The sequence below is a fragment of the Eretmochelys imbricata genome, chromosome 3, assembly GCF_965152235.1.
Source record: "Eretmochelys imbricata isolate rEreImb1 chromosome 3, rEreImb1.hap1, whole genome shotgun sequence".
In the NCBI taxonomy this organism is placed as follows: domain Eukaryota; kingdom Metazoa; phylum Chordata; order Testudines; family Cheloniidae; genus Eretmochelys; species Eretmochelys imbricata.
The window spans coordinates 29267531-29291003 of record NC_135574.1 but is presented as its reverse complement, the minus strand read 5'-3'; the positions used below and the strand labels follow the sequence as shown (position 1 = coordinate 29291003).

Below are 23473 nucleotides of genomic sequence, written 5' to 3'. Positions count from 1 at the left end.
CCCTCTGCCACCGTCCCCGGTGGCTGGGAGCTGCGGTGGCAGGGGGTGGGGGGGCAGCTGCTCACAGCAGCTGAGTCACTACAGGAGGGACTCCTGCCAGCAATAGAGGGCAGCTCAGGGGTTGCTGCCACTGGCGGAGAACAGTCAGTTGCAGGAGGTCCTGTCACTCAATGTGGGAGGGTCCCCCACCCCACATTGAGGCTGGGTTGCTGCAGGGTCCCTCACTGCTGGCAGCGGCTGGTCAGCTGTGGGGGGTCCCCAATGTCACAGAGGTCGCTGGAAGTCACGGTTTCCATGATTTCCGCAATCTCCATGACATAATCATAGCCTTACTCATAATCAAGGCTGGTCCTTGGCAGACACTGTTTCTGAGCTGGGACTATGACAATTGGAGATTGTTGTGCAGTGACTCAGAAGATCTCAGGGTTCTGGATAAAGACACTGAAGAGAGGATGGTCTCAGCTTTGAGAATAAAATGTACATGTTTTTGTTTAGCCTATGGCTAAGTAAGAGGAAGCAAGTTATCACTGGCTTGCCTGTCCTGTCCTGCATAAGTGGTTCCACCAGATGACATACAGGAGAGTTTTGAAAGAATCTCTCTAGTGACTGTGCAGCGACTCATGGTAGCTTCAGGGAAGACAGCTGCAGAGGTTACCAATCTGACAAGTCTGTCTTGTCTCTGATATGAGCCTTTACAATGACCCCTGCAAGCCCTGAACAATCTCTGCTGATTCAATGAGGTATAGTTTTTAGACTACTGGAGCAATTTGTGGAATGGTAGTAGCAGCCGAGATTTTATGGTGCAGAAGGTAAGCTGTCCACAAACAACACTGATTGATCCACACTGCATCCTTCACTTTTGGCAGCTTATGACTAGATAGGTAGGAGCATATTTTTTAATATACATCTGCTAGCCTGTAATCAAACCTGAAGTTACGCAACACCTTTTATCTGAGAGAGAGAGTTGTGTTTTTCAGCTTATGAGAATACAAAATTATCCCAATTTACTGTGTGCCACCAGAAGCATCCTCAATTTACTAGTGGTTATTTCATTGGAACTAGGTGTCAAGTCTCCACAGATTCTATTCCCATCCCTGTCTCTGATCTGCCCTGAGACCTTTGGCAAATCACTTAATTTCTCTTTTTTTTTCATCTGTAAAAATTATATAATACTTACCTACTTTATAGGGTGTGCTGCTGTAAGACTTAATGCATGTTTGCAAAGCGCTATGAGATCATTGGATGTAGGTCACTATAGCTGTGTGAAGTTTTATCTTAGTCTTTTTCTCATTATTCTTTCACTTCTCTTAATGTTTGATTGCTTTCTGTTCTTCTATTCTTTACTTTCTTTTTCCTTCCTCAGGGCCTATCAAGCCACCGAGGATCCTATATCCCTGGTAGATCAAGATTTAGCAATCCCATCTGGGGCTATATGTATCTATCCCTCCCTTACCAGGCAATCAAGTGATCAAGGCCCTTTTCTTTGTCACTTGACAGAAGTTGTTCTCTTCCAACTCTTATAAAAATTCCCAGTTTCTCTTTTATTTAGATATTAGGCCAGTTTCTCATCTGGTGTAAATCAGCAAAGCTCCATTGAAGTCACTGACTTATACCATCTGAGGATCTGGCCTTCTTTGTTTAAATAATATTCAGCATAGTACAGAGACTCATCCTTCATTTTTGTATTTACTTTACAGAGTCAGGATTACATAAAAAGCCCCACTTTTACTCCCACAACTGGGCGTCATGAACATGGACTTTTCAACCTGTATCATGCAATGGATGGTGCCAGCCATTTGCATGTTCTAGTTGTCAAGGAGTATGAAATGGCCGTATATAAAAAATACTGGCCGAACCACATCATGCTAGTGCTGCCGAGTATTTTCAACAGTGCTGGAGTAGGTAGGTACTAGGGCGGGAAAAAGAAGGTAAAACACATATGTTATTGCACAGAAACCCTCACCGAGAGGTTTGTCATAAGTGATCTCTTGCAACACAATATATCTCACCATCCATATTGTGCGTCAGAAACCACACCCTCCTTCTTTACTGTGATAGGTGGTTCTCTGTATTGTACCCCACGTAAATGCAAAATCAATTAACACCTGATAAGTCATTCATACTTAACCCTATAATGCTAACGTTAGTGAAGTAGACATGGGACTCTGGGCATTTTCTCAGCAGAAGATCCTTGGCCATGGGACATTTGTCCGTGGGAGGAACTGCAGCATCTCAAGACAGTGGAACTTGAGCAGGACTCATAGCTGACTACCATAGCCCGAAATGAGTTTGGTGCTGGCCAGGGATGAGGAGTGGATGTGGTGCCTAATAATGCACCGATCCTGTGAATTTCTTAGGTAGCGTCTGCCAGAAGAGTTTCTATAGAGCACCCAGAGTCTGCTCTGGTGGGACCCCCAAGGTGGAAAGACAGAGGAAATTATGGCTGTCGTCACTTAGGTGGGTCCATCCCCATGTGCAGTGGCTGGTGCCAGGAGGTGTCAGTGGAGGTAAATCTGTCCCTCGTAGTTTAAAGGCATCACATAAATTCCCACCACAGAAATCAAACTCATCTTATTAGTTTCCTCAGTGGTGTCCCATGTGGCCTTAGCAGCCTGACGCAACACCCACACCTGTCAGCTCAGTTGCATTTGGTATGGGATGGTGACAAATTGACTCTGGAACGCTTTAATCACCAATGTTCAGAGTGAGTGAGCCACACTGTGCTCCATGAACATTTGAAAGGTTGTCACTTATCAACAAACAACTCCTGCCCCTGCCACCGCTACCTCCCATCCCAGAATTTTCCTCTTGTTTATGCTGTTTTTGGTTTCAGGTGCTGCGCATTTTCTAATAAAAGAACTGTCTTATCATAATCTGGAACTAGAACGAAATCGGCAAGAAGAACTGGGGATTAAACCCCAGGATATCTGGCCTTTCATTGTCATTTCGGATGATTCCTGTGTTATGTGGAATGCAGTAGAAATCAATTGTTCAGGAGACAGAAAGAGGTAAAACAGCATAATTAAGGAACATGATTTTTTTCAGTTGATCACTTTAAACTCTCATTACGTATGACTGAGCACATCTTGTTGAAATGACATCATGGAGACAGCAAGGCTTTTACTCTTTGTAACAAGTAGGGTATAATATTTGCCTGGGGACAGAGAAGTATTTCTTTATATATTTGTCTGCATGTAACCCGAAGGGTAGTGCCCATCTGTGCCCAGTCTACAGCTTCAGCCATACAGCTCGGCACTTCAGTTCAAGCTGGAGTGACTCATGCTTTTGGCTCTGGAGTTCTGTGGTTCAGACGCAGTTGTGTTGGCCAAGAGAGGTGGCAGTCACATGTACAGTTGATCCGGATACAGTGGTGCAATGACTGCAGACACAAATGGATGGATTTTAAGCAGCAGGCTAGAACTTTTATTTTGCTTTACCACAGGGGAGGGGCACTACCTGCCCATCATCCACACTCTCCTATACCAGGCATTAAGTGGTTCCAGTGCAGGGGTTACAGGGCTCCTACCATAAAACCCATCATTGAGGTTAGGCTCTCCTCAGCTACCCCCGCCCAGGACTCAGCTCTCTCTGAGTCCTACCCCCTCCGCCACCCATGAGGGGGACAGAGGATGCAAAAGAGTGGGGATGTCGGGCCTCATCCCACAAGGGTTACAAGATCTCCCCCTATCCCATGAGCCCACGGCCCATCAGGAAAATCCAAGGTCTTTTACCTCTGGGAACCGTGCGCTGTATCCTTTTAACCACACTGGAAACTGGCCACAAGTTGAGACAAATTAACAGTGCAACCCAGTACCTCAGTTAGGGACTAAGCACATTCCTATTTAATAGAGCTGTCGATTAATCGTAGTTAACTCACGTGATTAACTTAAAAAAATTAATCACGATTAATCACAGTTTTAATCACACTGTTAAACAATAGAATACCAATAGAAATGTATTAAATATTTTGGATATTTTTCTAAATGTTCATATATATTGTATTCTGTGTTATAATTGAAATCAAAATGTATATTATTTTTTATTACAAATATTTGCGCTGTAAAAATGATAAACAAAAGAAATAGAATTTTTCTATTCACCTCATACAAGTACTGTAATGCAATCTCTTTGTAGTGAAAGTGCAACTTACAAATGTTGATTTTTTTTTTGGTTACATAACTGCTCTCTAAAACAAAACAATCTAAAACTTCATAGCCTACAAGTCCACTCAGTCCTACTTCTTGTTCAGCCAATCACTAAGACAAACAAGTCTGTTTACATTTACAGGAGATAGTGCTGCCCTCTTCTTATTTACAGTGTCACCAGAAAGTGAAAACAGGCATTTGCATGGCACTCTTGTAACCGGCATTACAAGGTATTTATGTGCCAGATATGCTAAACATTCATATGCCCCTTCATGCTTCGGCCACCATTCCAGAGGACATGCTTCCATGCTGATGACGCTTGTTAAAAAAATAATGCATTAATTAAATTTGTGACTGAAGTCCTTGGAGAATTATATGTACCCTGCTCTGTTTTACCTGCATTCTGCCATATATTTCATGTTATAGCAGTGTCGAATGATGATTCAGCACATGTTGTTCATTTTAAGAACACTTTCACTACAGATTTGACAAAACGCAAAGAAGGTTCCAATGTGAGATTTCTAAAGATTGCTACAGCACTTGACCCAAGGTTTAAGAATCTGAAGTGCCTTCCAAAATCTGAGAGGGATGAGGTGTGGAGCATGCTTTCAGAAGTCTTAAAAGAGCAACACTCTGATGTGGAAACTATGGAACCCAAATCACCAGAAAAGAAAATCAACCTTCTGCTGGTGGCATCTGACTCAGACGATGAAAGTGAATATGCGTCAGTCCGCACTACTTTGGATTGTTATCGAGCAGAATCCATCATCAGCATGGACGCACCTCCCCTGGGCTGGTGGTTGAAGCATGAAGGGATATATGAATTTTTAGCACATCTGGCATGTAAATATCTTGCGACGCCAGCTACAGCAGTGCCATGAGAATGCCTGTTCTCACTTTCAGGTAACATTGTAAACAATAGGTGGGAGCATTATCTCCTGCAAATGTAAACAAACTTGTTTGCCTGAGCGATTGGCTAAACTAGAATTAGGACTGAATGGACTTGCAGGATCTAAAATTTTACATTGTTTTATTTTTGAATGCAGTTTTTTTGTACGTAATTCTACGTTTGTAAGTTCAATTTTCACGATAAAGAGATTGCACTATAGTACTTGTATTAGGTGAATTGAAAAATATGATTTCTTTTGTTTTTTTACAGTGCAAATAACTTGTAATCAAAAGTACATATAAAGTGAGCACTGTAAACTTTGTATTCTGTGTTGTAATTCAAATCAATATATTTGGAAATGTAGAAAACATCCAACAATATTTAAATAAATGATATTCTATTATTGTTTAACAGTGCGATTAATCGTGTGATTAATTTTTTTAATTGTTTTACAGCCCTAGTATTTAACCTACTGTGGCTCAAAGGTGCCAAGAAGATGAAAAACTCCCTTGCCCTCTGCGAATTGGCCCTATGGGAGAAAAAATCCTTTCTTATCCCCAATGGCCGAAAGGCTAGACCCACAGCATCTGCTGGCCGGATTCCTGTTCCTAGTTCTGGGTGGGTAGGGTGGAACAGGGCCAAAAGAGACACCACATGGTGCTGGAGCTGGGGGATGCAGGCTGCTCAGCATCCCTCCTCCTGACTGGCCATTTGGTGCCAGAGACTACCAGGAGGGAGGACCTACTGAGTGTGTCTCAGCAAGGATCTCCCTCCCTTGCTGCCGGGTCTGTCCCATTTGCTGCTACCCTCATCAAGGTCACGTAGCCATAGAGGCACATGGGTGGCATTCTGGGTAAGACATTTGAAGGAACTAAGGGAGTTAATTGAAATTCTGGGGAAGCTGGCCACCTACCTCACTTTGGCTCCTTTGCTGGTCCCAGCCTATGTGACTTCTACTTTATTTCACTTTGCAAATGATAAAACAAGTCTCTTAGCTTTTTAAAACAGTACTTGATTGGGCCAGTTTTATTTATTACCAGAGCTGTGCTAAAATCAGCAGCTTTGGTGTGCAGGGATTTGGAGAAATCTTTTTTTCTGTTTCAATTTGTATGCTTAATTTTATGTCAAATCCCAAAACAAAAGCGAAGAAGTTCCATGTGAGAAGTTCCATGTGGTTTTGTAATGGGCAAATGGTAAACAAATCTTCCCAGGATCACTTGGAGCAAGAGTCAGGTAAACGTTAAACATTTACAAACCTTAATGAACATATTGAGAAATCCAGGCTGAGTTTCAAACCTATAATATCAACCCAAGCTAAATGAACTTTAGGTAGTTTCAGATTGTGATTAGAACTGAAGATGAAGAGGTAGGTCTAGCATCACTGCTGCCTGGTTAATATGCTCATATTTATAACTATTGTAAGATACTGCTCAGATGAACTGCATGCTGATTATTTTTTATACACTTTGAATTTGAAACATTTTTTCCAACCTACTGTAGTGAATATACATGGACTGAAAGGAACGTTTCCTTGAAGCAAATTCTGCAACACATTGAAGCAACCCCTAATGTCACTCACTACGCCTTGATTGGTATGAGGAAATGGTCTAGTAAAACAAATAGTGGTGAGATCAGGGAACCATTCTCCTGTTGTCATGTACATGACTTCGTCATGCTGAATGTGGATCTGACTCAGAATGTCCAATATAACCAGAACAGGTGAGTGAATCCATAGGCACCTCCAATGTAGAGCAAGGACCAAATCACTCTGGCTGAGCTCTCTCTCACTTGAGCTGGATTTCTCAGGAGACTGCTAATAGAATAGAGATAAAGTTTACGTATAAGTTGCTGGTTCAAACCCAGCCCAGGTAAGAAGTGGCTAAAAAGGACTGTTCTCTCTCTCCAGATAAGCTAGACATACTCTTTAATTAAATACAATAACTTTAATGGGATGAGAACAATAATAAGAAAAACAACAAAAACAAATCCCTCTAACATTGATGGAGGGCCTTTAGGGAGAAGCTGCATCCAGCCCACTCCATTCTTGGGTTCAATCTCCAACCCACCTTCTGCTCCATTTTTTTTTAACTGGGCCACACAGAATGTTCCAGACCTTAAAGGTGCCAAGCAGAGTCACTGTGGTTCTTAAAGCTCCATTCACTACAGATACCACTTGACAGCTGTTCATTAACCCGTATGAAATAGTGAACTTAGTCCAGTTCCTAGAGGACAAGTGTTCACATCTCAAAATCACCAGCACATTTGCCACTAATTGTCAAAGGCACAGGGCTGAATAGGATAAGAGACTGTCACCTCTAGAAGTGATCTTTCCAAATCTAGATTGAGGCATATTTGTGGAGAAGCATCTCTGCTTTAACTATTCTATGGATAAATAGGTGACTTAAACCTTCAAGTCTGTCACTGGCACTTTTCAAGAGCACTAGAAACTTATCCACATGTATCTCCTGGTATACAGTTGTGTTATCAGGCTGTTTAGCCTGTGAGGGCATAGTACATTTTCACACAGAGTGTTATCATTTGAGGCAGTTTTTGAATTGAAAGCTGAGTGCTAATCTAAGAAAACAATAATCATAGGATTGAATAAATGTAGAGCTGGAAGGGACCTCAAGAAGTCATCTAGTCCAGCCCTACCTGAGACAGGACCAAGTAAACCTAGACCATCCCTGATAGGGGTTCTTAAAAACCTCCAGTGATGGGAATTCCACAACCTCCCTTGGAAGCCTATTCCGGAGCTTAACTACTCTTATAGTTAGAACATTTCCCCTAATATTTAACCTAAATCTCCCTTGCTGCTGATTAAGCCCATTATTTCTTGTCCTACTTTCTTTGGACATAGAGAATAATTGATCATGTCCTCTTTATAACAGCCCTTAACATATCTGAAGACTGTTATCAGGCCTCCCCTCAGTCTTTGTTTCTCAAAACTAAACATGCCAATTTTTTTTAACCCTTCCGCATTGATCAGTGTCTCTAAACCTTTTATCATTTCTTGTTGCTTTCCTCTGGATTTTCTTCAGTTTATCCACATCTTTCCTCAAGTGTAGGGCCCAGAATTGGACACAGTACTCCAACTGAGGCCTCACCAGTGCTGAGTAGAGTGGGATAATTACCTCCCTTGTCTTCCGTAAGACACTCCTATTAATACACCCCAGAATGATATTAGTAATTGCATCACATTTTTGGTTCATATTCAATTTATGAACTCCAGATCCTTTTCAGCAGTATTACCAGCTAGCCACTTTCTCCCCATTTTGTAGTTGTGCATTTGATTTTTCCTTCCTAAGTGTTAGTACTTTCATGCTTGTCTTTATTGAATTTTATCTTGTTGATTTCAGACCAATTCTCTAATTTGTCAAGGTTGTTTTGAATTCTAATCCTGTTTTACAAAGTGCTTTCAACATCCCTCAGCTCGGTGTTATCTGCTCTTCATTATCTATGTCGTTAATTAAAATGTTGAATAGTACCGGACCCAACAATGCAATAAAGCAGAGTAATATTAATGTATAGAGTGATGCAAAAATGTCAAGAATAAGGTTTTATGCTAGTTTACACTAGCAATACTTAACCTGTGGGTGTTTAATCACTGGTGACTCACTGGAGTTCTTCATGAAGCTGTCTGTTAAGGCTTGGGCAGTATTGTGTGACATTCCAAGGATGAATTGGTAGTGAGAAAACATGGCATTTTGAATCAAAAAGAGACACAGTCATCCAGAGATAGCAGAGACACATGTGAGTATCAATCAACAGAGTATGTATCAACAGAGCCATAATTTTAAAAACTGATAGCTTTAAATGGCAGATTACTCACTGAGCTGTAAATAGAACCAGTCCTCCTGTAATCTTTATTTTGCTGTTTTGGTGAATGCAAAAGCAGCGAGGAGTCCTTGTGGCACCTTAGAGACTAACAAATTTATTTGGGCATAAGCTTTCATGGGCTAGAACCCACTTCATCAGATGAAGTCCATGGAAACCTTTACACTGACCTTATTTGTATAAATACATGAAAAAATGTGAATTGCCTTACCAAACATGAGCTTAGTCTAACAAGACAATTTAACTGACAGCAGGATACCAAGAGAGGAAAAATAACTTTTGAAGTGGTAATGAGAGTGGCCCATTTCAGACAGTTGACAAGAAGGCGTGAGTAACAGTAGGGGGAAATTAGTATTGGGGAAATTATGCAGTAAATCTATTTTACAAAATGCCTGTTACATAGGGATTTTCTGACTTCTGAGAAGCGATGTGTGAAACAAAAAGCGCAGATCCAAATCCTGGATCAGATCCTCATACTTCTAAAAGTCATTCCAGTTCTCTTGTAGAACATGTGTATTTACAATCGGAAATAGAATCCAGATTACCCAAAGATGAGGGTACTTGGGTGTGGCCCATTTTAGAAGCTTGAGATCCTAACTCTGGTCTGAATTCAGACCAGGATTGATAGTTTCCATTTGGTTGCATCTCTAATTTGAAATGGGCCAAATCCAACATAATGAAATCTTAAGACATAGATGAATTTGGCCCATATTGCTTAACTGTGGCTCTTTGCAATGCTGTTGGATGAAGAAGTGATTCTGTGGCTTTTAAATGCTTGATCTCACTGATGTAGACTGATAGCATTTCTACAGAGGGATGCTGAAAATTTCAACAGTTACATGCTCCTTGTTACAGAGGAGAAATATATGGTCAGAGACCTGTACCTCTGTGTGTCTCATCTGGGGCCTAATCCATGTCCTTTGAAGTCCATGGAAAACTTTACACTGACCTTATTTGTGGTGGGATCATCCTCCTTTCTGCTTGTACAACCTGCCTCACTGTAGTATCTGAGTGCCTATATGTCTGCTAATGTTCAATAACAAGCAGTGTTTATTAATAGCTCTGGTTTCCACTCCTGCTAGATTTATGTGCGATGATGTTGATTTCAACCTGCGTGCCCACAGTGCCGGTCTTCTGATCTGTCGGTTCAATCGCTTCAGTATCATGAAGAAGCAAATTGCAGTAGGAGGACATAGGTCCTTCCATATTAAGTCTAAGGTAAAAGTTGAGAATTACGTTTCGTTGTTGTTAGTTATTTGTTTGTGCTGTCATTAACCTTTAATTTAGAGAGCTGAGGTTTGTTGATGTACATTCCATTGCCAGAAATGGGACATGTGTGCCATTAGATTTTTTTTTTAACATGAAACTCTTGGAACCTATAATTCCCACAGCATAAATGTACCCTAACCTCTAGTCAGTCATCTTCCTGTGTAACGTCTTAAACCACCTTTTTTTTTTCAAACGAGAAAGCCTTTCACTATGAATTTGATGTAGAGCGGTTGTAAAGTATTACTTAATAACTCCTCCTTACACCATTTCATGTTCAGGAAGAACTTTTTGAGTCAAAGCAGAATCCAAAAAGCTATTCAAATATAATTAAACTCCAATTTTCCATGGATATCTGAAACCTTTGGGTAACAGGAGTTTTGGATAACCAATTTTTGGTCGCTGTATGCATTTTGGATTTTTGGGACAGAGATGCATTTTGTACAACCCAAAATTCAGATGATTGGGGTTTGGCTGATCAGGATTTATTGATATCACAATGTTTTTCCATGTAGGTATCTGAAACTCCAGTTTCAACCGCACCTGCTCAGTACATCTGTGCTCCTGACAGCAAGCACACCTTCCTGGCAGCACCTGCTCAACTGCTGCTTGAAAAATATCTCCAGTACTACAGCCATCGCTTCTTTCCTCTTTCACTGAAGAATTATAGCCATCCAGTGCTATCTGTGGATTGTTACCTTAACTTAGGACCGCAGGTACTGAACAAAATGATCTTCAAGTAGCTCTGCAGTTTAGGCCAGCCCATATTTAACCCAAGTGTTGTCCTAGTTCTCTGATATATTCCTTTGGGATTTTTACATGGCTTCTGAACAGTATAATATTAGATCGTTGTGATATTTAAAAAATCAATTTGTAAGTTACAAAAAAGAAAATGAATGATTAGAAGCTATGAATGAATATGCACACTAAAATAAAGTGCACAGAGAACAATCCTATAGTTGTAGTAAGGAATAGTTATAGTAATTTAGTCTGTGCTTTCTATTCAGGTCTCAATTACCAGTGCCTCAGAATTTTTTTTCTATCAGTGTTTCCTCAACTTAATATAATAACTTGGCCATTTATATAACTCTTCCCGCCTACAAAGCATATTACAAAATTGACCAGTCCTCAGAACATCCCTGTAAGCTACTGTGCACATTTTGTTAGCTCTAGTTTATTAATGGGGAAACTGAAGCCAAGAAGTGAATGCTCCACATAAGAGCTCAGATTAGAACTGAGGAGTTCCTGGCTCCCAGTCCTGTGCTCGGACTGTGCCCCTCTCTAAAACCAAGATACATATTTGGACTCAAATGCAAATCAAGTATGAATGATGCTAGCAGGTTTTTTGGTAGTGTTTTGGGTTATTTGTTTTTGCCTTCCCATCCAACTGGAAAACTACATGAAGTTCAAACTTGGTAGACCTGCCAATTCATCTTCCTCTCCGAGTCAGCTGTATAACAGACTTCAGAACTCATTCCACCCCCAAATGCTCCAAGTCCTTAAAGTTCCTTTCTGGCTGACTTGTGATAAGCTGAAGTACCCTGGACACAAAGTCCTATGTGGAAAATTTCTTTACTGGGGGAGAGCGACAAACCTGTAAACATCTCACGAATCTCCAAGGTTCTTAACTGGCCTGAGAAGTCTGAGTGAGCAGAGAGTTTTGGAAAGCGAGAGGCTTCCAGTCTCTAGGGAAAACCTTAGGACTTAATCCTGTATATACTTATGGACATACATAACTTTACTCACATAAGTAGTTCCATTGACACTTGAGTAAAATTATGAACCTCCAAAAGTGTTTGCTGTATTGGACCATACAGGGGTGTGTGTGTACAAATGTGCAAGGCATGTCTCAGATTTGTTTTTAAGGGGAGAGGCAGTTGTTGAGGCATGTAAATCCTGCCAGGTCTACCTAGCTCTTTAAACAGAACTTTTTTTTTTCAGAGGAGGGATTTTTATTTGGGGGCAGTGAGGATGCTCACAAATGGTTGATCACAAAGACCATTCCTATAATTAGGAAGGATTGCTAAATTTTAAACTGTTGCAGACATTCACACCTCTGTGCAAAGCCCTAAGAAGCAACACTACTTTGAAGTCCGAGGAAAATTAATTTCTGCTTCCTCTTTCCTCCAATCAGATTGCAGTTTGCTACGTGAGTTCCCGACCTCACTCTCTGAACATCAGTTGCTCTGGTTTGATGTTTAGTGGACTCCTGCTTTACCTCTGTGACTCCTTCGTTGTAGCTAGCTTTTTGAAAAAGTTTCATTTCCTGAAAGGTGAGCTGCAGAATGATTGTTACAAATTGCAGTATTTGTCTGGTTTGGGGTTGCCAAATCCACCATTGGGCAGAAACTAAATGATGTTTTGCCTTTGTACATCAACCAGGTCCATCTCTTCCCATTTGGGATCACACCAATCCAGCACTACAGCAGATTAATACCTACATCCTCATACAAGTATTATTAGTTCTATAGATTTTTGAAATTAGGCAGGTACTGGTGCGTCCATACCATTGAATTACCTAATGTATATTCATAGATATTCAGTGCATGTTCACAGATTGGGTACTTGTGTGTATGCAATAGGCATGCAACACTGTATGCTTACAGTTGTGACCCTCTAATTTTCAAAATCTTACCCATAAGATTCTACTCAGTATATCATGGGGGGAAAGGATGGGTTGTTTAATATTAATAATAAATAATAACCAAACGAATCAATTTAGTCTTCAGGGTTCCAGACTGACGGCACTGGAGACTGATGTCCTCTATCTACAAACAGGTTTCAGAGTAACAGCCGTGTTAGTCTGTATTCACAAAAAGAAAAGGAGTACTTGTGGCACCTTAGAGACTAACCAATTTATTTGAGCATAAGCTTTCGTGAGCTACAGCTTACTTTATCCGATGAAGTGAGCTGTAGCTCACGAAAGCTTATGCTCAAATAAATTGGTTAGTCTCTAAGGTGCCACAAGTACTCCTTTTCTATCTACAAACAAGCAGTTTTATTGCCAGCGTCTCCCATGCTACGCTGCCACAGTGTTGTAGGCCTTATCTACTCCGGGGATTTGTCCCAGTTGCAGCCATCAGTGGCCAGCCACTGGTGCTGCTGCATTGTTGCAGATCTGTGGACAGGCAAAGCTGTTATAAACTACCATTTGGATCAGTACAGCTTAACCCAGTTTCAAGCAGGGGTATGCTAGACTGATACAAGTGATGGAGTATCGTGGTTTCGCCTTGGCAATGGTGGTTGGCTACTGAAGACTGAATTCTGCAGCATGGACAAGGCCTTAATCTTGACCTGGAGGAACAGGGCTAGAGATGGAAACTTTAGGAGTGAAGGTCAGTTAAGTTTCCACCTCCAGCCCTTCTGGTAGGAAGATCCAATGTTCACAGAATCAGAGAGTGCTGTCCCCTTTTTCCCTTAAGTGATAGATAACTAAGGGGTTCACTCTCCTTCATTTTATAGTCCAGTAAACCTTAGAAATGTATCATTCTGAAGAGAATCCCCCGATAAAGTCCTTCTCCCCTGCTGTTTGTCCTTTCTTGTTGACATCCTTTCCCTCTGCTGGCTTGTGTATAAGTGTAACTTTCATTGTCTCTGGCCTCACCTTGCTCAACTGACATTGGAGACACACACAAGACAACGTTCCTTTGTCTAGGACATTCTTTTTATCATGTCAGCCCCCAAAACATATTCTAGTAATGTATTTCCAGCACACATATATAACTGTTTACACACCATCCGCACACAGATCATGACCAGCGTTTCACTAGCTTTCGTTTGAGATTTTAGTCAATATACTTCTATAATACAGTAATATTGTATAGAATCCATTGATTCAGTTACTTATTCTTTGGGGTTTAGACCTTTTCCCCCCAGGGTGTCTGGACCATTCCTGCAGAGCATAGCACTTAAGCACATGCTTAAGTATCCAGCCACCTCAATCTCTTTTAAGATTTAGGTGCTTTGCTGAATTAGGACCCTGTAGTCCCACTGCAATAGGTAAGGTACTTCTTAGTGTGAATAAGGGTATCAAAATCTGGCCCATGGAACTGTCACAAATGTAAAGGCTTGTCTTCACTACGGGAGTAAGTTGACCTAAGTTACGCTACTCCAACTGCATAAATAACATAGCTGGAGTCAACGTAGCTTAGGTCGACTAATCCTGATGTCTTCACTGTGCTGCATTGATGGAGACGCTCTTCGGTCGACTTCCCTTACTCTTCTTAGAGAGCTGAAGTACCAGAGAGTCGACCAGAGAGCGCTCTGCCATTGATTTATCAGGTCTTCACTAGACCCGCTAAATCAATCCCTGCTGCATCGCTTGCAGTAGCGTCAATCTCCCTGCTGTGAAGGCCCTAAGGCTGGATCATGATCTATCTGAAGTACTAGATGGATCCCATTATCATAATGTCTAAGCACCTTACAGTCTTTAACGTATTTATCCTCACAACTTCCCTGTGAGGTACAGAAGTATTGTTATTGCCATCTGAAAGATGGGGAACTGAGAGGCCAAGTAAGTCGCCTGAGGTTGCACAGAAAGTCTCTGACAGAGCAAGGAATTAAACGTGGGTTTCCTAAATCCCAGACTAGTACCCTAAGCACTGAAACATCCTTCCTCTCTCTTCCAGGCATAGAACTCCCACTGAAGACAATTAAGAGCTTGCAGGACCATGTTGATGATTTAGAGAATAAAACAAAACACTCATAATTGTTTGTTTTAACCATTCATGTAGGTGCCACCTTGTGTGTTATTTGCCAAGACCGCAATTCTCTTCGCCAGACTGTTGTCCGGCTAGAACTAGAAGACGAATGGCAGTTCCGACTGAGGGATGAATTCCAAACTGCCAACGCCAAAGAGGACAGACCACTTTTCTTTCTGACTGGACGACATATCTGATAGAAAATGAGCAGGCTTCCTAAACTGTCTAATGAGAAGAGGTAGTACGAGAGGCTGAGTTCTCAGTGCTCCCCCCCGCCAAAAAAAGCCATTTGAGAGGCTCTGTGCTCTGAAACATTCAAGCATATGTTTCCTGAGGAGCCATCAGCTGAGCAATTTTGAAATATTTTTATTAAAATTATATTTAATCAACTAATGTGTGTTTTTATCACCAAGCATTGGAAGTGACTCTTCTAATTTAATTACCCAGTAGAAGTAATTCCTGATACCTGGGAAAGAGGTACCGACTTACTACTTTACATGGTGGAAACATTTCTGGATAAGAAGAGAGATCACATTTCTGTCAAAACAGAAGGCGCACAAAATGTTTCAAAATTAAGATGTTTAGAAACAGTTTTGTACAATTAGGGAATGTAAATTTAGAGAAATAGGGAATGTACATTTAGAAGTAGACTTCGTTCTTTTTAAGTCTTATTTATCTAGAAGTCAGCACAAGACATCAGACCAAATTTTGGATTTTACAGGAAATTTTACATTCTGGTAATAGATTGCTACTGATCGATACAAAGAGGCTTTTTATACCTAAAGGTGAAAAATATATTTTTTATGCAATGGGAACTGGTTGCGACCATAACTATGGTGTGAGTGTCACACTGAATAATTTTATCATACAGGATTTGGGGGGGGGAGAGGTGTAATTAAGGTACCTGTGTTTGGTTGGTCAAGAAAGAGCACTTTGAAGTAGACTTACGAAAGAAGGAGATGTGAACATTTATTCCAGAACACTTGAGTATCTGGGACAAAGTCTAAGATAGCTGAAGAGGATTAAGGGAAAGATTAGCAGCAACCAAACTTTGAGATAAATAATTTTGAGCTAAATGAACTGGTGCTTTTAGTTACAGATGAATTTGTTGCACTGGCTTAAGACTTCAAAGCAGGCCACGAGGCAACTCAGACAGGAGATGCGTATAGCACTGAAGTCCAAATTCCAAATACCCTCCTAGAATGCTCTCTTGCTAAGGCACTTCAAAAGAGCTGGGCAGTCAGGTGGCATCTTTGCTGAGTATATGTAGAAATCTAAGAGGATGTTTAGAAAATGCATCATGCAGTTTAGTATTTAGCACCCTGGTGTGTTAAAATGTAGAGTGCATGCTGAAAACACCTGGTTATATTTATAGACATACTCCCCAAAGCTGCAATCCCAGAACTTCATGTTATCCTTATGGAGTCAGTGGCTCTGATCCTTGGCTTGGCCTAGATACCCTATGCCAAGTGTAGGCATGAAAGGTGGCACAAATGTCACCAGAAAACCCTTTATAATATGTTAATCCTCTCTTGACTGGCTACGCCAACTATAGGACCATTTTGTGCTTGTTGAGTAGCATTAAGTGGCTATAACGCATTTGAGGGATTGTAACTAAGACACTAATAATCTGTGCCAAAGAGCTGACTTAGATTTATTTTCAGGGAATAAAAATAAATTAAGCGATTGTGAGAGATTTAGGATAATGTTTACACAATTGTTTTGGTAGAAAGTGATATGCTTGTATATTTCATTGTGCTTCTTTTGGAGTAAGAACTTTCTTTTTAGTTTTGTTTTATTCTGTGTAAATAGTATTTCCTGTGCAGTTCCCTCCATTTGATTAGTTAATTTAAACTTTTTAAAGGGTTGTAATATTCAGGTCTTACTCATCCTTTATAAATAAAATATGTACTGCATGGACAGGTGTCTGGGTGATGTGTGGCCACTGTCAAATGCTCACACTCACAGGGGAAAATTGCATTGGCAAAAGGAAGCTAATAAGATTTAGGATTGCCCTGCATGCATCAAGAGGAAATGTTGTGCTGTTTACAAGCTTTCAACAGTTCAGGACTTTTGGGATAGATCCAGGATTATGGATGCAGGGAACTCATGACATACAAACGTAAAACAAGTTTTGAAAACAGTTCAAAAATATGAATCAAAATCAACTTTCTGTAAATGCAATCTCTGTATCTTGGGTTTTTAGTTATAAAATCTACTTCACAAGTCTTCCAAACCTGCATTTTCTCGAAATGATGATATTAAATATGCAGTGATACCATGCATAATGTGAAAAGAGGCCATTAAGTACTAGCTACATTGGAATAAAAAGTTTTTCAGCTCTGTGTTTTCATAAGGGCTTGCATTATATATTCAGTTTTCCTTGTATAGTTCACCATCTGTTTGGCGTTTCCTGCCATGAATATACTGGGCAGAGTCTTTAAAAACAAAGGTTATAAAGAAATGCAATAGTGTTTAGCAAATCCCTAAATGATCTTTCTTTCTTTCTTTCTTTCTTTCTTACACTAGCAATAGTCAAACCTTTTGATCTGACCCTGAACGCAGACATTTCAACAAATATCTGTGAGACAGAAAAGTACAATACAGCCTCTAAATAAAGCAAACTTAAAACTGGTTGCCTGCACATGTAGGTTATGCCTGGATGGTGTTGTATGCTGTATACTTGGCATGGTACAATCAGTTCTGTCCAAGCAAAGTCCATCTAAGTGCTAATCATCTGTGCTTAGTAGTCAGCCTTTGCTCTTCTCTGAGTGCTAGTCCCTATGGGTATTCTCTGTGGGTGTGAATTTTCTCCATGAGTCCAGGATTGGAAGATTTTCAATAGGAGTGTAGATCTGGTGAGCTCTTTCCCAGAATGGACAGAAGGAGGTGCTATAACTGCGGTGAATAGAGCATCCTGTCGTAGGAGGGAGCTGGTGAGTCCATTCAGAGATGCTGAGATAAAAGAACTAGGTGCAGTCTGTGGAAATTTTGTGCTGAGTGCTTTCTATTTGGTGCAATACCTAAGCTTACAGGCACCTCCAGCCTTTCTGCTATGGGTTGCTGTCCCTTTAAGGCCAGGGAGTCTGGGAGTCATTGTCCCCAGGTGGAGCACATAACTGACATGGCCTTGTGACTTCCCACTGGGATATAAAGCATCAGCCTTCTTTCAGCAAGGGTAAAGTGAAAGGCGAGCAGGGGCTGTCTGAGCGGGCCAACTTAGTGGCTCTGGGAAAGAAGCTACTAAGGCCATGTCTACAGTACGAAAGTACTCTGATTATACAGCAGTCAATTTTTGGGAAAAGATTGTATAAAGTCGCGTGCATGCGTCCACAGTAAGCACATTAATTCGGCGGTGTGCGTCCACAGTACCGTGGCAAGCGTCGACATTCCGAGTGGTGCACTGTGGGTAGCTATCCCACAGTTCCTGCAGTCCCCGCTGCCCACTGGAATTCTGGGCTGAGCTCCCAAAGCCTGATGGGGCCAAAAATTTGTTGCAGGTGGTTATGGGTAAATGTCATCAGTCAACCCTCCCTCCCTCCATGAAAGCAACGTCAGACAATCATTTCGCGCCCTTTTCCCTGGATTGCCCGAGCAGATGCCATAGCATGGCAAGCATGGAGCCCGTTCAGCTCACCACAGCAGTTATGACCATTGTAAACACCTCTCACATTATCATGCAGTTTATGCAGAACAAGCACCTGAAAAACCAGGTGAGGAGGCGATGGCAGCGCGGTGACAAGAGTGTAGAGGACATGAACACAGATTTCTCTAAAACCGTGGTCCCTGGCAATTTGGAGATCATGGTGTTAATGGGGCAGGCTCATGCCATGGAATGCCAATTCTGGGCCTGGGAAAAAAGCACAAGGTGTTGGGACTGCATAGTGTTGCAGGTTTGGGATGATTTCCAGTGGCTCCTAAACTTTCGCATGCGTAAGGGCACTTTCATGGAACTTTGTGACTTGCTTTCCCCTGCCCTGAGGCGCAAGACTACCAAGATGAGAGCAGCCCTCACAGTTCACAAGCGAGTGGCAATAGCCCTGTGGAATCTTGCAAAGCCAGACAGCTACCGGTCAGTTGGTAATCAATTTGGAGTAGGCAAATCTACCATGGGGGTTGCTGTGATGCAAGTAGCCAACGCAATCATTGAGCTGCTACAATCAAAGGTAGTGATTCTTGGAAATGTGCAGGTCATAGTAGATGGCTTTCCTGCAGTGGAATTCCCTAGCTGTGGTGGGGCTATAGACAGAGACCGCATATCCCTATCTTGGGACCGGACCATCTTGGCAGCCAGTACATAAACCACAAGGGGTAATTTTAAATAGTGCTGCAAGCACTGGTGGATCACAAGGGACGTTTCACTAACATCAACGTGGGATGGCCAGGAAAGGTTCATGATGCTCACGTCTTCAGGAACTCTGGTCTGTTTAAACGGCTGCAGGAAGGGATTTACTTCCCAGACCAACAAATAACTGTTGGGGATGTTGAAATGTCTATAGTTATCCTTGGGGACCCAGCCTACCCCTTAATGCCATGGCTCATGAAGCCGTACACAGGCACCCTGGACAGGAGTAAGGAGCTGTTCAACTATAGGCTGAGCAAGTGCAGAATGGTGGCAGAGTGTGCCTTTGGACGTTTAAAGGGTCGGTGGCGCAGTTTACTGACTCGCTTAGACCTTAGCGAAACCAATATTCCCATTGTTATTGCTGCTTGCTGTGTGCTCCACAATTTCTGTGAGAGTAAGGGGGAGACTTTTATGGTGGGGTGGGAGGTTTAGGCAAATCACCTGGCCACTGAATACGCGCAGCCAGACACCAGGGCAATTAGAAGCACAGCAGGATGCACTGCGCATTAGAGAAGCTTTGAAAATCAGTTTCATGACTGGCCAGGGTACCGTGTGACACTTCTGTTTGTTTCTCCTTGATGAAAACCCGCCCCCTTGGTTGCCTCTAAATTCCCTGTAAGCCACCCGCCCTCCCTCCTTCAATCACAGCTTGCTTGCAAAGGAAATAAAGTCACTATCATTTAAAAACCATGTATTTAATTGATTATAAAAATAGGGAGATAACTCACAAGGTAGCCCAGGTGGGGTGTGGGAGGAGGGTAGGAGGGAAGGAAAAGGCCACTTCAAAACTTTTTGAATGACAGCCTTCTGTTGCTTGGGCTGTCCACTAGGGTGGAGTGGTTGGGTGCCCGGAGCTTCCCCCCGGCGTTCTTGTGCATCTGGGTGAGGAGGCTATGGAACTTGGGGAGGAGGGAGGGCAGTTAAACAGGGGCTGCAGTGGCAGTCTGTGATCCTGCTGCCGTTCCTGAACCTCCACCAGACGTCGGAGCATGTCCGTTTGATCCCACAGTAGCCCCAGCGTTGCCTCATGCCTCCTCTGATCTTCCTGCCACCACATCTCCTCATGTTCATCGGCCACTTTCCTGTACTCTGCTATTGAGTCCCTCCACCCTGTCTGCTGAGCTCTGTCAGTGCCAGATGACTGCATGAACTCAGAGAACATTTCATCGCGCGTGCGTTTTTTTCGCCGCCTTATCTGGGATAGCCTTTGGGGCAGAGAAGGGAAACTTGAAACATTTGCAGCTGCTGGAGGAAAAAAAGGGAGTGAAGTATTTAAAAAGCTACATTTTACAGAACAATGGCTATACTCTTTCACGGTGAACAACACTATTGACATTACATAGCACAGGTGTTTTTAGTACAAGGTCGCATTTTGCATGTTATATTGAGTGCCTGTGGCTATGGTGTTAGAGATCACACACGCAGTGCCGGGCAACAGAATTCAGCTTGCAGGCGGCCATGGTAAACCATAGTCTTTCAGCTTCTGCAACCTTCATAATAGCAGCGCCCTCCTTTCCTATACCAAGCAAAGCTCGTTGAGTTGGCCATTTAGTGCTGCGGTTTTCATGTTAACATGTAGCAGCAGAAACCAAACTAACCCTCCGCCATCCAATTCTCTGGGATGATTGCTTTACCCCTCCCCCCACCATGTGGCTGGTATCAGGGAAGATCCCTGCTAGCCAAACGCTAACAGTGCCAATGCTCCCCCCCCCCACATGTGGCTAACTGCGGGGAGGATTTCTTTTCAGCCACAGGCAAACAGCCCACTAGGAACGACCACCTCTGAATGTCCCCTTAATTAAATTCCCGTATTTCAACTAGGTTACCATGAATGATATCACTCTCCTGAGGATAACACAGAGAGATAAAGAACGGATGTTGCTTGAATGCCAGCAAACACCGGGACCATACGCTGCCAGGCTTTGTCATGCAGTGATACCAGATTACTTGCTACTAGCATGGTGTGGTAAAGTGTCCTACCATGGAGGACGGAATAAGGCTGCTCTCCCCAGAAACCTTCCGAAAAGGCTTTTAGAGTACCTCCAGGAGAGCTTCATGGAAACGTCTCTGGAGGATTTCCGCTCCATCCCCAGACATCTTAACAGACTTTTCCAGTAGATGTACTGGCCACGAATGCATCCCAAGTCCTCAGGGCTCAATACTCATTAAAAAATGCTTGCTTTTATAACATGTATTATATTTAAAAAGGTACACTCACCAGAGGTCCCTTCTCCGGCTTCGTTGGGTTGGAAGGGTATTTCAGTCAGGGTGATAAAAAGATCCTGGCTGTCGGGGAGAACGGTGTGCTGTGTGCTCTCCTCAAGCTCGTCCTCGTCCTCCTCATCTTCCCTGTCCGCAAAATCCTCAGGCATGGCGGAGAGTACCCCATCTTCAGAGTCCATAGACAGGGGTGGGGTAGTGGTGGCGGCCCCTCCTAGAATTGCACGCAGCTCAGCGTAGAAGCTGCATGTCTGGGGCTCTGTCCTGGAGAGTCCGTTTGATTCTTTGGTTTTCTGGTACAATTGTCTGAGCTCCTTAAGTTTCATGCGGCACTGCTGTAGCCTCTGTCCCTCATGGCCTCGGAGATTTTTTGAAATGTTTTGGCATTTCGTCTTTCGGAATGTAGTTCTGATAGCACGGATTCCACTCCCCATACAGCGATCAGATCCAGTACCTCCCGTTCGGTCCATGCTGGAGCTCTTTTTCGATTTTGGGACTGCATGGTTACCTGTGTTGATGAGCTCTGCATGGTCACCTGTGCTGATGAGCTCACCTGGCCAAACAGGAAATGAGATTCAAAAGTTCCCGCGGCTTTTCCTGTACACCTGGCCAGTGCATCAGAGTTCAGAGTGCTGTCCAGAGTGGTCACAATGGTGCACTGTGGGATAGCTTCTGGAGGCCAATACCTTCGAATTGCGTCCACACTAGCCCTAATTTGAAACGGTGATGTCGATTTCAGCGCTAATCCCCTCGTCGGGGAGGAGTACAGAAATAGTATTTAAGAGCCCTTTATGTTGAAAAAAAATGGCTTTGTTGTGTGGATGGGTGCAGGGTTAATTTGATTGAACTCTGCTAGATTCAGCACAAACTCGTAGTGCCCAGAAACTGGGAAAAACTTGAAGAGTCCAGCAGAAACCTGGAAAAAGGACCTGAGAAAGAGGATATGCAGAAGCACCTGGGCAAACAGTGGTGTGGACTAATGGAGCTAATGGTTGCTCTGCTGTGTGGCCTGGACACTGGAGGGGTCAGGTTCCCCTACACCTCATTTGGGCCCCTTGGGTGGCATCAGCTCTCTGCATTAGGAGGAAATGCCTATTGAAAGCCCCTGCAGAAAGAAAGAAAGGGGCGAGACCCTGAAAAGAGGGCAGGAGCCCATGAAGGACAGGATTGTTTGGCCTCTGTGATGAAGAGGAAGTTTATGGTGTTCCTGTATCTGATCACTATGGGTGAGATTCCCCAGGGGATAATAGGTGCTTCAATATGCCGTGTTTCTATGCCTAACTTTAGGGGTCCTGCTGCCCAATGGAATCCACAGCTCTGAGTTAGGCCCCCAGGCTCTCTGCACAATGCTTGGGGCAAGTTAGACACCTAAGAATGGGATCCACAAAAACTAGCATGCTTCATCACTGGAGCAATGGGTCTGGAACACTGGGTTCGTGTTGTAATGGGCTGGCTGTAGACTCATTCACTCTCTAGCCCAATGGACAGTATTTAAACTCAGTGGAACAGCTTCAGCTTGAGAAACTGAGACTACCCTAGTGGTTAGGGCAACCTCCTAGGCAGGGAGACCCAAGTTCAAATACCTGCTTGACATTAGCCATTCTCCTACCCACTGTTGTTTCTTTCTCCATTGCTCTCTTGATTTTTCTCCTACTCAGTGTTAGAATCAGGGGTGGTGGTTACATGAGCATCTCCCAACCATCTCCCCCGAGTTCCTAGTTTAAAACTCTTTTAATCAGCTCTTCTCCATCACAGACGGCTGTTTTCCTCCCTACTCAGGTGGAGGCCACCCCATGAGAACTGTCCTCTGTCCATGAATGCCTCCCAGTGGTCCAACATCCCAAAGCCTTCCTTATAGCACCAGAGCCTAAGCCATTTGTTGGTCATCATAATCTTGTCTCGCCTTCATTCTCCCTGTGTAGGGATAGGTAGAACCCACTGAAGATCATCTGAGTCTCCATTTCCTTAAGCACTTCCCCAGCCTGGCATAGTCTCCCTTGATATGTTCCAGAGAGAATCTAGCTGTATCATTTGTTCCGACGTGAAGGCCAATCAGTAGATTATTTCGTGCTCC

The 23473-nt window shown here is 42.8% G+C and overlaps 1 protein-coding gene across 1 annotated transcript in view; it reads left to right on the top strand.

The window, feature by feature from the left end:
• Positions 1 to 15031, top strand: part of GREB1 (growth regulating estrogen receptor binding 1) — a 78105-nt gene extending 63074 nt beyond the window's left edge. The window contains exons 26-32 of the mRNA XM_077811555.1: positions 1698 to 1902; positions 2834 to 3008; positions 6535 to 6753; positions 9951 to 10086; positions 10650 to 10850; positions 12269 to 12407; positions 14868 to 15031. Coding sequence (XP_077667681.1) covers positions 1698 to 1902; positions 2834 to 3008; positions 6535 to 6753; positions 9951 to 10086; positions 10650 to 10850; positions 12269 to 12407; positions 14868 to 15031 — 1239 coding nt within the window. The remainder of the gene's footprint in view (positions 1 to 1697; positions 1903 to 2833; positions 3009 to 6534; positions 6754 to 9950; positions 10087 to 10649; positions 10851 to 12268; positions 12408 to 14867) is intronic.
• Positions 15032 to 23473: the final 8442 nt, after the last annotated feature.